Here is a 15964-nt window from a genome sequence, read left to right as displayed (position 1 = left end):
GCCCCCTAGAGTCGGGAACGACTAGCACAGATGTGCGAGGGGAACCTTTACCTTCATCTTAGTCTAACGAAGAGAAGGACTAGGGGCTGACATGATAGCAGTCTCCCAATATTTGCGGGGCTGCCAGAAAAAAAGAGGGGGCTCAACCTTTTCTCCAAAGCACCTGAGGGCAGAACAAGAAGCAACGGGTGGAACCTGATCAAGGAGAATAGCAACCTGGAATTAAGGAGAAAATGCTTGACAATTAATAGCAGTTAGACTTAGACTTATATACCGCTTCATAGGGCTTTCAGCCCTCTCTAAGCGGTTTACAGAGTCAGCATATTGCCCCCACAGTCTGGGTCCTCATTTCACCCACCTCGGAAGGATGGAAGGCTGAGTCAACCCTGAGCCGGTGAGATTTGAACCGCCGAACTGCAGATAACAGTCAGCTGAAGTGGCCTGCAGTACAGCACTTTAAGAACTTGCCACCAGGAGTTGTGGGGGTGCTCCATTACTGGAGGTTTTTAAGAAGACATTGCACATGGTATATAGGGTGTCCACCTTGAGCAGGGGGTTGGATTAGGAGACCTCCAAAGTCCTTTCCAACTCTGTTATTCTGTGATTTTGTTAATATTAGGACGGGAGACTGTTCTGACCCCCCTCGTATTAACACACAGACAGGACCTTGGCAGCAATCCAGCACAGACAAGATGTTGGCAGCAATCCAGCACAGACCAACCTTGGCAGCAATCCAGCCTGCCAAGCTAGCCACGAGAGTTCTCCAACTCTAATGAATACGTTGACTCCTGCAAAGGGCGTGTGCACAATCATTCCTTTTATAGTCTTGAGAGGAGCCTAATTACCACCGGCTGAGTGCAATTATCTCCTATAACTGCGTAACTGTTCCTTACGCCTATTAGCTCTCCGGTGTCGGGCATCCAAGAACAACTCCCTTGTCTCCTCCCCACTGCTCCAATGCATGATGTCAGGATCATACTCCCTTGTCTCCTCCCCACTGGTCCAAGGCTCAGGCGCCTCCTGGTGGCCAACCAGCCTCTCTGCACCCTGCTCGGAGTCAGAACCCTGTCCAGGGTCCTCCACATCCTCCAGAGCCGACTCATAGGGCCCCTCGCTGTCGGAGTCTGGTGGCAGCTCCAACAGCTCCTGCTGGGCCACAACAGGAGACCACTAAGAGATCCCTGCACTGTTGAATATCCAAAAATGAACCTTAAGGTAGATAATAGCATATCTGGTCAAGAATGTTAGGTGCTACATCAAACTTAAGCAAAACATTTTCAAGGAAAAATGTCCATGGAGATTGTCTTGTCATCCAGGTCATGGTTGTCCCAAAGGTGCTTTTTCAAGAGGCAACTGGACATTTTCCCTTGAAGACGTTTCGCTCCTCATCCAAGAAGCTTCTCCAGTTCTGACTGAATGTTTGAGAATGGGTTTATCTTCCATGCAGTCATCTTGGTCTTTATCCCTCCCTCGAAGAGTCATGGGCTCAGTTTGGACTCTCAGAGATTACTACTACTACTGCAGTGCTGGGATTCAGCCGGTTCGTACCTATTCGGGAGAACCGGTTGGTAACTTTCTAAGTAGTTCAGAGAACCGATTGTTGGAAGAAATCTCCTTTTGTTTTTTTCCACTTTACGGGGCTAATCCTGTAAGGAAGGCAGGAAGGAAACATTCTGGTGTTGTTTCTAGCCTCATCTTTATTGCCCTGCTTATAGAAACTGCCGAGGTGGTGCAGTGGTTAAAGGCAGCACTGCAGGCTACTTCAGCTGACTGCAGTTCTGCAGTTCGGCTGTTCAAATCTCACCGGCTCAGGGTTGACTCAGACTTCCATCCTTCCGAGGTGGGTAAAATGAGGACCCGGATTGTTGTTGGGGGCGATATGCTGACTCTGTAAACCACTTAGAGAGGGCTGAAAGCCCTATGAAGCGGTATATAAGTCTAACTGCTATTGCTATTGCTCTCCGGTTAACCCTGATTACATTGTCACAGCTAAGGCGAAGGGCCCATCGACATAAGTTATGTCGAGTTGGCCACGCCCACACGGTCACATGACCACCTACCCATTAGTTTAGTTTAGTTTAGTTTTATTGAGTTTCTATGCCGCCCTATTCCTGAGAGACTCAGGGCGGCTCACAATAAAAAAAAGGGAGGGGATACAAAAATAAAATAAAAACAACAATTTAAAATTCTACAACAGCCGTAACCTCAAATGGGGCTGGATAGTTCAACAGCCCCAGGCCTGCCGGAACAGCCAGGTCTTAACCGCTTTGCGGAAGGCCGGAAGGGTAGTAAGGGTCCGGATCTCCACGGGGAGATCGTTCCAGAGGGCCGGAGCAGCCACAGAGAAGGCCGTCCCCCGGGGAGTTGCCAGCCGACATTGGCCGGCAGATGGAATCCGGAGGAGGCCTAGTCTGTGGGATCTGATAGGTCTTTGGGAGGTGACTGGCAGGAGGCGGTCTCTCAGGTACCCAGGTCCAATACCATGTAGGGCTTTCAAAGTAATGACTAGCACCTTGAAGTGTGTCCGGAGACCAATGGGCAGCCAGTGCAGCTCGCGGAGGATAGGTGTAACGTGGGTGTACCGAGGTGCACCCACAATCGCTCGCGCGGCTGCGTTCTGGACAAGCTGAAGTCTCCGAATACTCTTCAAGGGCAGCCCCATTAGGGCGGAGAACTGGTTGTTAAATTATTTGAATCCCACCATTGTACTACTACTACTGTTTCTTAGCCTTGGCCCCTTTAGGATGGGTGGACTTCAACTCCCAGAATTCCCCAGCCAGCATGCACATCTTAAAAGGGGCCAAAGCTGAGAGACACAGCTTGTCTTCCAGGTCATCAGCGTCCCCGAAGGAGACTTCTTCTTTGACTTCGTCAGGCATCTGACCGACTGGATCAAGAAAGCGAGACCAGCAAAAGATGGTAGGTTTTTCAGGGTGTTCCAACCATACTTGCTCTTGACTTCAATACCTAATTTTTTTGTTCCTTCTAGTTCCCTCTAGTGGACAACTTTCAAAATTGCATCTTGTCATGTTTTTTTTTCCTTCAGTGAATTCAAAACAAAAGCATTTTCCCACCGGAAGGATTCTTAGAATCTTTAATAATTAATTCCAGAATCTTAATGAATTCCAAATCAGGTGCTTAAGATGTTTGGACTTCCACTCCGAGGATTCCCCAGCCAACAGACGCACATTAGCAGGTGGCCTTCTGTAGCGCCCCCTGCAGCCAAGAGTCTGAATTACATCTACACCCTGTAAGGTTACTGTAGGTCAGTGTTTCTCAACGTTGGCGTGATTAAGATGGGTGGACTTCAACTTGGGGATTCTGGGAGCGGAAGGAAGTCCACTCATCTTAAACGTGACAAGGTTGATAATTCACGCCTTCAATGAACCATGGATCATCAGACAATGTGCAACCAACTTTGGAGGTTGTCTCTGATTTTGCTTCACAGGGCTTGTGCCTTCTCTCACCTACCAAGTGTTCTTCATGAAGAAGCTGTGGACCAACACCATGCCTGGGAAAGATTCTATGGCGGACTCCATTTTCCATTATTATCAGGTACGTCACAAATCTGCAAGGGTCCATCATGCATTTTTTTCCCCTGATCCTGGAGCAGGAGATGGTGGGGAAGAATGATGCCCAACTGGGGGGGTCTCCCCTGGATTGTCCTCTTTTCAGCATCTTGGACCATAGGAGCCAAGGATGGCGAGAACATAGTCCTTCTTCTCCAATATGAGAGAGGGGGGAAATTATTTTCCATTTTGGCCTTGAAGGCTTAAAGAAATATTAATTATTTACCCTCGGCGAGCTTTGTTCTTTTCTTGAAGACATTTCACTACCCAACTGGTTGAGGAGGAGGAGGAGGAGGAGGAGGAGGAAAAGGGGAAGAGGGGAGGGGTGAGGAAGAGCAGAGGGGGAAGCGGAAGGGAGGGGGAGGAAAAGGACTGTGGGGTCCTTGGTGCTCTCTGAACTTGGTTGTTTTCTTGCCGGCATTTTATGATCAAACTAGGTAATATCATCAGTACTAGAAGGGAGAGGAGGAGGAGGAAAAGAAAGGAGGAGGAGGAGAAAGGAAGAGGAGGAGAAGGAAAGGAGGAGGAGAGGAGGAAGAGGGGGAGGTGAGGAGGAGAGGAAGAGGAGAGAGGAGGAGGAGAGGAGAGGACGAGGAGGAGGTGAGGACGAGGAAGAGAAGGAAACAAAGAGAGGAGGAGGAGACGAGGAGGAGAGGAGAGGATGAAGAGGAGGTGGAGAGAAGGAGGAGAGGACGAGGAGAGGAGCAGGACGAGGAGAGGAGCAGGAGGAGAGGGAGAGGAGGAAAGGACGAAGAGGAGGAGAGGATGAAGAGGAGAGGAGAAGGAGAGGAGGAGGAGCGGTCCTCGGTGCTCCCTGAGCTTGGGGGCTTTCTTGCAGACATTTCATGACCCAACTAGGTAACATTATCAGTGCTAGAAGGGGGAGGTGTTTGCAGAGAGGAGTAGGAGGAGGATTGTGGGGTCCTTGGTGCTCTCAGAGCTTGGTTGTTTTCTTGCCTGCATTTTATGATCAAACTAGGTAGTATCATCAGTACTAGAAGGGAGAGGAGGAGGAGGAGGAAGCAAGAAAGCAACCAAGCTCAGAGAGAACCTCCTCCTCCTCCTCTCTCTTCTGGTACTGATGATGTTACCTAGTTTGGTCATAAAACGCCTGCAAGAAAACGACCAAGTTCAAAGAGCATCAAAACAACTCAAGGTTAAGAACCACCGAAATCACTCCCACTACCGCAGAAAGGGCAGGCCACCAGTGTGTAAACCGAGAGCAAACCCACCCACCCCTCCCTCTAGCACTGATGACATTCCCTAGTTGGCTGGTGAAATGTCTCCAAGGAAAGACTCCAGGTCAGAGGCCATCCAGGATCCCATGTTTTCCTTCGTCCGCTTTTGAAACGATTCAGAATGTCATCTCACCGCTGTCTGACTTCCTTCGTGGCACAGGAGTTACCAAAATATCTCCGGGGCTACCATAAGTGCACGCGGGAAGAGGTCCTCCAGCTTGGAGCCCTGATCTACAGGGTGAAATTTGAAGATGATAAATCCTGTTTTCCTAATATTCCGAAACTTCTCAAGGATTTGGTGCCCGAACCGCTAATTCGCCAGCTATCACCGGACGACTGGAAAAGAGTAAGTTTGCTCCAGGAATTGTCTACTTCCATCTCTGTCTGTCTGTCTGTCTGTCTACAGATGGTCCTCGACTTACGGCAGTTCATTTAGTGACCGTTTGAAGTTGCAACGGTACTGAAAAAAGCAACATGACAATTTTTCACGCTTACAACTGTTCTAGCATCCCCCGTGTCGTATGATCAAAATTAAGACAGCTCTGGCAGCTGACTCATATTTATGACGGTTGCAGTGTCTTGGAGGGGGGGGGGAGTCACGTGATCCTCTTTTGCGACCCTTCCGACAATCAATGGGGAAAGCCGGATTCGCTTAACAACCGGGTTTCTAAGTCAACAACGGCAGCGATTCTCTTAACAACGGTGGCAAAAAAAAAAAGTCGGAACGCTCTCTTAATAAACATCTCACTTAGCAATAGAAATGTTGGGTTCAGTTGTGGTCGTAAGTCAAGGACTAGCTGTTATCTGTCTGTCTCTGTAGTAAGGCCACACCTAGAGTACCGCAACCAGTTTCGGTCACCACGTTATAAAAAAGACGTTGAGACTCTGGAAAGAGCGCAGAGAAGAGCAACCAAGAGAATTACGGGAGTGGGTACGTCTAATTTAATGAAAAGAAGAGCAAGGGGCGACAAGATAACAGTTTTCCAATAATCGAGGGGCTTCAACAAAGATGACCGAGCCAAACTATTTTCTAAAGTACTTGAAGGCAACTCAAGAAACAATGGTTGGAAACTAACCAAGGAGAGAATCAACGTAGAACGAAGGGGAAATTTCCTGATGGTGAGAACAATTAACCAGTGGGATGACTTGCTTCCAGAAGTTGTATCTGCTTCATCCCTGGAGGTTTTTAAGAAGAGACTGGACAACGGTTTTATCTGAAATTGTACAGGGCCGTAATGCTGAACCTGTGGCACGCGGAGCCATTTGTTAGGGCACGCGAGGCATTGCCGTCTCAGCTGCAGCACGCATATGCGCACTGGCCAGCTGACTTTGGCCTTCTTTTGAGGCCGTTATTCGCCCTCTGGAGGCTTTCTTGAAGTTTCCGGAGGACAAAAAACCCGACCCTACGGGCAAACCGGAAGTTCAGGAACAAACGTCCGGTTTGCTCGTAGGGTTGTTTTTCACCCTCCGGAGCCTTCAGGAGCTTTCCGGAGGCTTCTCTGAAGGATCCGGAAGTCTGTTCAAGAACTTCCAGTTTGCTCGTAGGGCGGTTTTTCACCCTCCAGAGCCTTCAGGAGGCTTCCCTGGAAGCTCCAGAAGTCTGTTCCAGAACTTCCGGTTTGCTCGTAGGGCCGTTTTTCACCCTTCGGAGCCTTCAGGAGCCTTCAGGAGCCTTTTCTGAAGGCTCTGGAAGTCTGTTCCAGAACTTCTGGTTTGCTCGTAGGGCCGTTTTTCACCCTCCGGAGCCTTCAGGAGCCTTCAGGAGCCTTTTCTGAAGGCTCTGGAAGTCTGTTCCAGAACTTCCGGTTTGCTCGTAGGGCCGTTTTTCACCCTCCGGAGCCTTCAGGAGGCTTCCCTGAAGGCTCCGGAAGTCTGTTCCAGAACTTCCGGTTTGCTCGTAGGGCCGTTTTTCACCCTCCAGAGCCTCTGGAGCCTGGGGAGGGTGAAAAAAAGCACAGCAAAAGCTGGTGTTTGTATATGGGTGGGTCCGTGCGCCCGCACTCACTCCCGCTTTGTTCTGGGACTTGCCAAGAACGTGGGCGCGTTGGGGGTGGGGGAATTTGGAGCATTAAAGGGGAATTTGACCTCTCAGGTGGTTGTGTGACCTTTGTGCCGTGTCCCGAGTCATCACAGATTGTGATCTACTCTCTTTTGCAGTCCATTGTGGCCTATTTCAACAAACACGCGGGCAAAACGAGGGAAGAGGCGAAGTTGGCTTTCCTCAAGATTATATTCCGGTGGCCCACCTTTGGATCGGCCTTCTTCGAAGTGAAGGTGAGGATGCGGGCAACCTGGGTTGCGCTTAAGAAGTGAGGAAGGACCCCCCCTTCATCCGCTGGGCTGCTTTGAAGAGCAGATGCTGTGCTCAGGAGCAACAAATATCCCGCCCTTTTTTTCCCCACGAAATCCTCTCTTGAGAGGAGAGCGGTGGGTGATACCTGTCACGGACCCCTAAACCAGGGGTGAAATCCAGCAGGTTCTGACGGGTTCTGGAGAACCGGTAGTGGAAATTTTGAGTAATTCGGGGAACCGGCAAAAGCCACCTCTGGCTGGCCCCAGAGTGGGGAGGGAATGAGGATTTTGCAGTATCCTTTCCCAGGAGTGGGGAGGGAATGGGGATTTTGCAGGATTCTTTCCCAGGAGTGGGGAGGGAAAGGGGATTTTGCAGTATCCTTTGCCTGTAGGACCCCTGTCATCATCATCATCATCCTCTTTTAATGACCCCATAATCCCTTGTAGGGTGTTGTCTGGGTAGCTGAACGGAGCTGAGTGTTTAGTGGCCCAATGCCCTTCCTGTCGCCGATGCAGAGTCATATTCAGCAGCTATATTCTCATCGTGCCCAGAGAGAGAAATATCTGCCTCTACCTAGGGTCGAACTCACAGACCTCCTCATGGTGAGGCTGAGAGCTCTACCTCTAGGCCACCGCACCACTATTCACAGTCATGACTGTGATGTAACAAAAGGGTATTCTTGATCAGGATGGAATTGTTGTGGGATTTTCTGTAGAGCTGTGGTAGTAGAACCACGCTCGCTAGTTTGCACGTCATCTTCTCAGCCGACTAACACATCTCCACCTTCCATTCCCAACAGCAAACCACTGATCCAAATTATCCAGAACTGCTCCTCGTTGCCATCAACAAACACGGCATCAGCCTCATTGACCGTAAAAGCAAGGTGGGTCCTTGAAATAGGACCTCTATATTCTATGTCCTATGTCCTGTCCTGTCCTGTTCTCTTCCGATCCTTGAAATAGGACCTCTATATTCTATGTCCTATGTCCTGTCTTGTCCTGTTCTGTTCTCTTTTGATCCTTGAAGAAGGACCTCTATATTCTATGTCCTCTGTCCTGTCCTGTCCTGTTCTCTTCTGATCCTTGAAATAGGGCCTCTATATTCTATGTCCTATATCCTATGTTCTATGTTTTGTTCTGTTCTGTTCCATTCCGTTCCTTGAAGTAGGACCTCTATGTTCTATGTCCTATGTCCTGTTCTATGTTCTGTGTCCTATGCTTTATTTTGTTCTGTTCTGTTCCATTCCGGTCTTTGAAGTAGGACCTCTATGTTCTATGTTCCGTTCCATTCCTCAAAGGCACCTAACCCCTTGTCCGTGTCTCTAGGACATCCTCATCACCCATCCCTTCACGAAGATCTCCAACTGGAGCAGCGGCAACACCTACTTCCACATCACCATCGGCAATTTGGTGCGAGGGAGCAAGTTGCTGTGTGAGACCTCTCTGGTAAGGAGAAAATGTAGCCAGGAGGAAAGATGAGAAGCAGTGATAGAAATGGCTGAAGGCCTAGGGAGATGCTCCATCCCCCAAGTCATGATTGTCCCAAAGACGCTTTCTCCATAGGCGACTGGACTTCCTATGTTTTTCCTTGAAGACATTTCACTTCTCATCCAAGAAGCTTCTTCAGTTCTGAAAAGCACCTTTGGGATGAAGAAATGGCTGCCTCTCACACAAGCACGTATAGCTAGCCCTCGATTTACAACCTTATGCTTAGAATTTATATTCCTTGCAGACAGCTGGTCATTTGCATCCTTTTAGAGGGTCGTTGAGGCCACTTGGAGGTTTGTCTGTGTCCTCAGGGTCACCCGAGTGGTGCTAATGAGCCTTCTTGGAACTGCTAAAAGGATTGTGTTGTGGAGCTGTGCTTTCTGCAGGATATTTCAGCAGTTCCAAGATGCCTCCACGCCCATTTGCACCGTTCGGGTGACCCTGAGGACACAGAGAAACCTCCAAGTGGCCTCAGCAACTCTCAGAGAGAATACTAACAACCAGATGACTGCAAGGAATATAAATCCTTCCATCCTCCACCATTCAGTCAGAACCAAAGAAAGTTCTTGGATGAGAAGCGAAACAGGAAAAACCAGAAAGTCCAATTGCCTCTTGAAAAAAAAATCACCTTTGGGACAACCGTGACCTGGATGACAGAGAATCTCTACGGACTTTTAGCTACACAATTTGGGGTGAAGACCCTTGGAACGGGGTGGGAGCAGGAATGGATTTCCAGAGGGAAAAATTGCAGACTACAGGAACCATTTGCACCACTCAGGGGACCCTGAGGGCACAGATAAAACCTCCAAGTGGCCTCAACGACCTTCTAAGAGGATGCAAATGACCAGCTGCCTGCAAGGAGAATCAATCCTTCCCTTCCCCACCATCCGGTATGAGCTGAAGAAGCTTCTTGGATGAGAAGCAAAATGTCTTCAAAGAAAAACCAGAAAGTCCAGTTGCCTCTTGAAAAAATAGCACCTTTGGGACAACCATGACCTGGATGACGGAGAATCTCTACAGACTTTTTAGCTATAAAATTTGGGGTGAAGACCCTTGGAATGTGGGGGAGTAGGAATGGATTTCCAGAGGGAAAAATTGCAGACTACAGGAACCATTTGCACCACTCAGGTGACCCTGAGGACACAGATAAAACCTCCAAGTGGCCTCAACGATGCTCTAAAAAAGATGCAAATGACTAGCTGTCTGCAAGGAGTATCAATCCTTTCCTTCCCCACCATTAGAGGTGGTATTCAGCCGGTTCGGACTGGTTCGGGTGAACCAGTAGCGGAGATCACGGGTGAGCCTGTCCACCCGCCCCAGCTCTATGCCATCCTATTTAGCCACATTTTTTAGGTTTGGCCAGAGGTGGGTTGCTCCCCGTTCGGCCCGGATTAGGCGAGCCGGTAATAGCGGCAGCAGGAGGCTCCCCCCACCTGCCCAGGTGCTTCTGCGCATGCATAAAAGTGTCGCATGTGCACGCAAGCACACACGCACTCACGGAACGAACAAAACGGTAGTAAAAAAAATGGAAACCCACTACTGGGCACATGTGTGGAAGGCCGGTCACCTGCCCGGAATGTGTGTGTGCATGTGAAGTGGGCGTGCACGGGCGAGGCGAACCGGTGGTCAATATAAGTGTAACCCACCGCTGCCCACCATCAGTCAGAACTGAAGAAGCTTCTTACTGTTTATTAAGGCCGCCCAATCCCGGAGGACTCCGGGCGGCTTACAGAAACAAAAATTAAGAAAGATTAAAAATAGATAAAACACGACAAATTTAAAAAGACACAACAAGCACCCAGTCTCAGTGGGGCTGGACCTCAATCTGGAGGTCAACAGCCCCAGGCCTGCCGGAATAGCCAGGTTTTAATAGCTTTTTGGAAGGCCATGAGAGTGGGTAGGGTCCGGATCTCTGGGGGTAGCTCATTCCATAGGGCCGGAGCGGCAACAGAGAAGGCGCTACTCCGAGGCGTCGCCAGCCGGCATTGTTTTAATAAACAGCAATAAACAGTAAGAAGCTTCTTGGATGAGAAGCGAAACGTCTTCAAAGAAAAAAACTAAGAAAGTCCAGTGGCCTTTTGAAAAATAAAATAAAAGAACTTTTGGGACAGATCAAGGACTTGTACAGTGGGTGAAATGAACCTGTTTCCCTTCCCCCCTCCCCTTCTTCTCCTCTTTTGCACCAGGGCTACAAGATGGACGACTTGCTGACCTCTTACATCAGCCAGATGCTGACTGCCATGAGTAAGCAGAGAGGCGTGAAAGGGAGCAAGTGAACTGAAACCACCCGCTGGCCGCCCCTCTGCCAGCTGAGGGCCGTGGGCTACCCTTGCAGCTGGGGCAAATCTTTTGCGACCCACGTGTGGAAAATGAGCCGGACGCCTTCCGAAAACCGGTCGGATTCTGAGGACTCCGAGCCAACGTCCACTTCGAGCGAGGATGATTACTTGTGAGAGGAAAAAAACAAAACGAAACCCCCCAAACCATCTATCTTTGTTTCCCACCAGCGTGGATATTATTATTATTTCCCTCTCAGCTTCTGGGATATCCACCTCTGCTTCTCTTTCGGACGTGAAACCAGATTGAAAAAAGAAAAATCTGCTTCTTATTTTAGGGCCTAGGGAGAGGAACTTCCAGTTTGGATCTTTTTGCAAACGAGAAAGATGTGGAGGAAGCTAAAACTCTGCTAGAAATGGATAAATCCATTTAAAAAAAATATCTTCTGGGGTTTGTTGATTTGTTTGTTTCCCGAGGGAAGAAATCAAGTAATCTTTTAAAGAGTGGGTTTGTGTGTGTGTATGTGTTTTTAAAAGAAAGCTGTCAGAAAGACAGAAAAAAAGGATATTTTGCAACAAAAAAGGAGAAGAAAAACTGGCTGGACAGAGAGATGAAGCTTTCGATGTGCAATAACTGAACTGAGGATTTGGTTGGAGTCTCCTGCCTGAACAGGGGGGATGGGCTAGAAGACCTTCAAGGTCCCTTCCAACTCTGTTAAAATATACAAGGATGTAAGTCCTTTGCATGGACATCAATTCAGGCCGCTAAGGACCAAGAGAGCTTCATCCAGTCTTAGATTAATTACGTAGAACCGCATTTCTCAATCTCCGGAACTTTAAGATAAGTGGATTTCATCTCCCAGAAGTTTTATAGGGTCTCCTGCCTGAGCAGGGGGTTGGACTAGAAGACCTCCAAGGTCCCTTCCAACTCTGTCATTCTGTTTTTCTCTGTCTTTATTTATCACAGCAAGGGGACTATTCCAAGTTGACCTAAACTGACACCACTTTGAATCAAATTTCTGACAGATCTGTCTCTTTTTTTGTGTGTGTGTGTGGGGGGGGAAATTAAGTTTAAAAAAGAAATACCCTATTTCCAAGGGCTGGAAAGTGAAGGAATTTTTGGGACATTGCCTTGGGAAACTTGAATTGAGGAACGGCGCTGAAAACACGTTGCTAAAAAACAAAAGTGTTCATTCCAGGTTCGGTCTAGGATTGAGGTGACAAATGATTCCAGGCTGAACCTTAAAATCAGAATGCTGTTTACTCCTTCTGGAAGCTGGTGTCCCAATGAAATATTCCCGGAGGAGGAACGCTATTGAATTCTTCCAATTTTGAATGTACAATAAAGAAAGAATGAAATTTGTCCAATTTGAATTTCCTGATTTGCATGTGCTGAGTTTTAGGAAGATGGAGGGACGAGATAGAAGCATAATTGTAAGGTGGACACCCAGTTATGTTCCCCTTATAATTCATCCACAAACCTTAACACAGAAGGGAGAGATTTGAATGTTAAATTAGAAGTTGTTAGTTGCGAAGTCGTGTCCGGAGCAGGAGCAGCTGGAGCATCGCACAGATGCTAGTACGCATGCGCGCGCCGGGTGCATGCGTGAGGACGCTGCGTGCGTGCGTGAGGACGCCGCTGGCCTCGTTCCAACCAAACCGGTTGGAACGGGGCGAGAAACCCACCCCTGCATGAATAAAGCACATATCCAGAAAAAAAAGCTATCGGCTTGCATGTTGTAAAAAAACAACCACCAAATTTGCATCTTTATTAAGAAAAAGAAAATGAGAGCGAGAAGGAAGGAAAAAAGGAAGGAAGGGAGAGAGAGAAAGAGAAAGGAAGGAAGGAAAAAAGGAAGGAAGGAAAGTGGGAGAGAAAGAGAGAAAGAGAAAGGAAGGAAAAAGGAAGGAAGGAAGGAAAAAAGGAAGAAAGGTAGGAAGAAAGAAAGAAAGAAAGGTAGGAAGAAAGAAAGAAAGGTAGGAAGAAAGAAAGAAAGGAGAAAGAAAGAAAGAAAGAAAGAAAGAGAGATAGATAAAGGGGTTTCCACCATATTTTTCATTTTAAGAAAACACAAAAATAAAAAGCATTGTCCAGTTTCATTATGCGATGTGTTAGCGTCCCATTAATTTCTCTGGAAGGATGAACAGCCTCTGCCAGAATCTCCCATCTGAATGGCGTTGTCATTCCCTACGCAAGAGATGAGCGTCCGTTATTCGTTCACAACCTGCGTCTTCGGCAATTCTGAAAATATACAAGGATATAAGTCCTTTGTGCGGATCCAGCCCGCTGAGGACCAAGGAAGCTTCATCCAATCTTAGATTAATTACGTAGAACCACATTTATCTTTAAGTGGGGGGGGGGGGGTAGACTTCACCTCCCAGACCTTTGATAGGGTCTCCTGCCTGAGCAGGGGGTTGGACTAGAAGACCTCCAAGGCCCCTTCCAACTCGCTTATTCTGTTTTTCCATGCCTTATTTATCACCGCCGTGACCCCACAAAAGCGCGAAAGTCATAAGCGCGCCGACAACACCGCGGCGCTAAAACCGCGATGTCAAAAGCGCGCTGACAACAGCGCGCCGACAACAGCGCGCCGACAGAAGTGCGATTTAATTTAAGGTAAGATTTACGGTTAGGGTTAGGGTTAGGGTTAGGGTTAGGGTTAGGGTTACGTTACAGCGCGCTTCTGTCGGCGCGCTTTTGTCGGCGCGCTTTAGGGCTAATTTGTCGCTCATTCATCGCGCGGTTTTGTCACTGCGCTTTAGACACCGCGGTTTAGTCAGGCACGCTTTTGTTGTGCGCACATTTGTGGTGGAACCTATCACCGCAAGGTGACTTTTCAAATTTGGTCCAAACCAGTGGTGAAACTCTTTTTTTTTTTTACTACAGATTCTGTGGGCGTGGCTTGGTGGGCATGGCAGGGGAAGGATACTGCAAAATCCCCATTCCCTCTGTGCGAAGTTATCATCCAGTCCTCTCCCAGAGAAGTAAAATATCCTGGGAAATATTGAAAAGGCAGAATGTTTCTCTGGATGTGAAAAGAAACATGCTTTAAAGGACAGAATAGTTGCCTGTAGCTTCCTGCCCATCCCCACTTTCTCAATGGACCATTGAGAAGGCCAGGCTAGCCCACTTTACATAATAAAGACTTCTCCACTGCAGCCGCAGGGGGAAGGGATATTACTCAACTGACCACAAGGCATCTGAGAACTCATCCACACCTGGATTCAAAACAGCCTAGAGAGTAGCCCTCTGCATGGCACCATGGAAGTCTGACAACCAATCAGAATACATTTCTTACACAGAAACAGGAAACAGAGAGGTGGGACTAAACAGGTTATAAAAAGCCTAGCAAGCCCCTTCCTCAGCCCTTCTCTTCTTCTCCACCAACATTGAAGCATGTGATCACCTTTTCTGTTCAGGGCTCAAGCCATGTGGTCCTCTCCAACAATAAACCATCTTTCCAAGCAGCCTCCATGTCTTCAGTGTCTTCTTCCCCACTTGGAGCCAAACCCAGAAGGACATTTCTTTCAACACCTCCCCACTCCAGGGGAGGGATATTGTGAAATCCCCATTCCCTCCCCACTCCAGGGAAAGGATACTGCAAAATCCCCATTCCTTCCCCACTCCAGGGAAAGGATACTGCAAAATCCCCATTCCCTCCCCACTTCAGGGGAAGGATATTGCAAAATCCCCATTCTCTCCCCACTCCAGGGGAAAGATACTGCAAAATCCTCATTCCCACCCTACTCCCAGAGAAGGATACTGCAAAATCCTCATTCCCACCCACTCCAGGGGAAGGATACTGCGAAATCCTCATTCCCACCCACTTCAGGGGAAGGATACTGCGAAATCCTCATTCCCACCCACTTCAGGGGAAGGATACTGCGAAATCCCCATGCCCTCCCCACTCCAGGGGAAGGATACTGCAAAATCCTCATTCCCACCCACTCAGGGGAAGGATACTGCAAAATCCTCATTCCCACCCACTTCAGGGGAAGGATACTGCAAAATCCTCATTCCCACCCACTTCAGGGGAAGGATACTGCAAAATCCTCATTCCCACCCACTTCAGGGGAAGGATACTGCGAAATCCTCATTCCCACCCACTCAGGGGAAGGATACTGCAAAATCCTCATTCCCACCCACTCCAGGGGAAGGATACTGCAAAATCCTCATTCCCACCCACTCAGGGGAAGGATACTGCAAAATCCTCATTCCCACCCACTTCAGGGGAAGGATACTGCAAAATCCTCATTCCCACCCACTTCAGGGGAAGGATACTGCGAAATCCCCATGCCCTCTCCACTCCAGGGGAAGGATACTGCAAAATCCCCGTTCCCTCCCCACTCCAGGGGAAGGATACTGCAAAATCCTCATTCCCACCCTACTCCCAGAGAAAGATATTGCAAAATATCTGAGTAGTTCAGAGAACTGGCAAATGCCACCTTATTTTTTTTTAAAGAAATTAAGTGGGTGAAAAAAATTAAGTGGAAGGAATTTTTGTGACGCCAGCTCGGGAAACTTGATTGAGGAATGACACTGGAAACACGTTGCTAAAAAAATATGGTTCCAGGTTTGAGATGACCAATCATTCTAGGCTGAACCTTAAAATTAGAATTTTAATTTTTGACATGCTAGCTAGGGAATTCTGGGAGTTGGAGTTCACACACCTTGAAGTTATTGAGGCTGAGAAATATTATTTCCAGTTCTAAAGCTTTGAACCCCACCCCCCAACAGCTACCATTAAGAGAGCAGTTCCAAAGAAAATAACCCACTAACATATAGGTAGTCCTCAACTTACAACGATTCATTTAGCGACCGTTTGAAGTTACAACAGCACTGAAAAGGTGACTTATGGCCGTTTTTTCTACTCTTACGACCGTTGCAGCATCCCCATGACTCTGAGTATCAAAATTCAGATGCTTGGCCACGGACTCATATTTACGACGGTTGCAGCGTCCCGGGGTTTGCGACCTTCTGACAAGCCAAATCAACGGGGAAGCCCGTTTCACTTAACAACCGGCTTACTAACTTAACAACTGCAGCCAGGGCTTCATTTAACCACGGTGGCTGGAAAGGGTCGCAAAACTCGCTTAGCAA

At 48.2% G+C, this 15964-nt stretch overlaps 1 protein-coding gene across 1 annotated transcript in view; it reads left to right on the top strand.

The window, feature by feature from the left end:
• The window catches only part of MYO7A (myosin VIIA), a 59884-nt gene extending 47984 nt beyond the window's left edge, over window positions 1–11900 (top strand). Inside the window, exons 26-32 of the mRNA XM_032219695.1 lie at window positions 2832–2919; window positions 3449–3555; window positions 4968–5153; window positions 6965–7081; window positions 7900–7983; window positions 8426–8545; window positions 10774–11900. Of these exons, the coding sequence (XP_032075586.1) occupies window positions 2832–2919; window positions 3449–3555; window positions 4968–5153; window positions 6965–7081; window positions 7900–7983; window positions 8426–8545; window positions 10774–10863 (792 nt within the window). The 3' untranslated portion in view covers window positions 10864–11900. The remainder of the gene's footprint in view (window positions 1–2831; window positions 2920–3448; window positions 3556–4967; window positions 5154–6964; window positions 7082–7899; window positions 7984–8425; window positions 8546–10773) is intronic.
• Window positions 11901–15964: the final 4064 nt, after the last annotated feature.

This window comes from Thamnophis elegans, chromosome 6 (assembly GCF_009769535.1).
Source record: "Thamnophis elegans isolate rThaEle1 chromosome 6, rThaEle1.pri, whole genome shotgun sequence".
Classification (NCBI taxonomy): Eukaryota; Metazoa; Chordata; class Lepidosauria; order Squamata; family Colubridae; genus Thamnophis; species Thamnophis elegans.
Note: the sequence above shows the minus strand (reverse complement) of the source record. Positions and strands in the feature narration are given on the sequence as shown.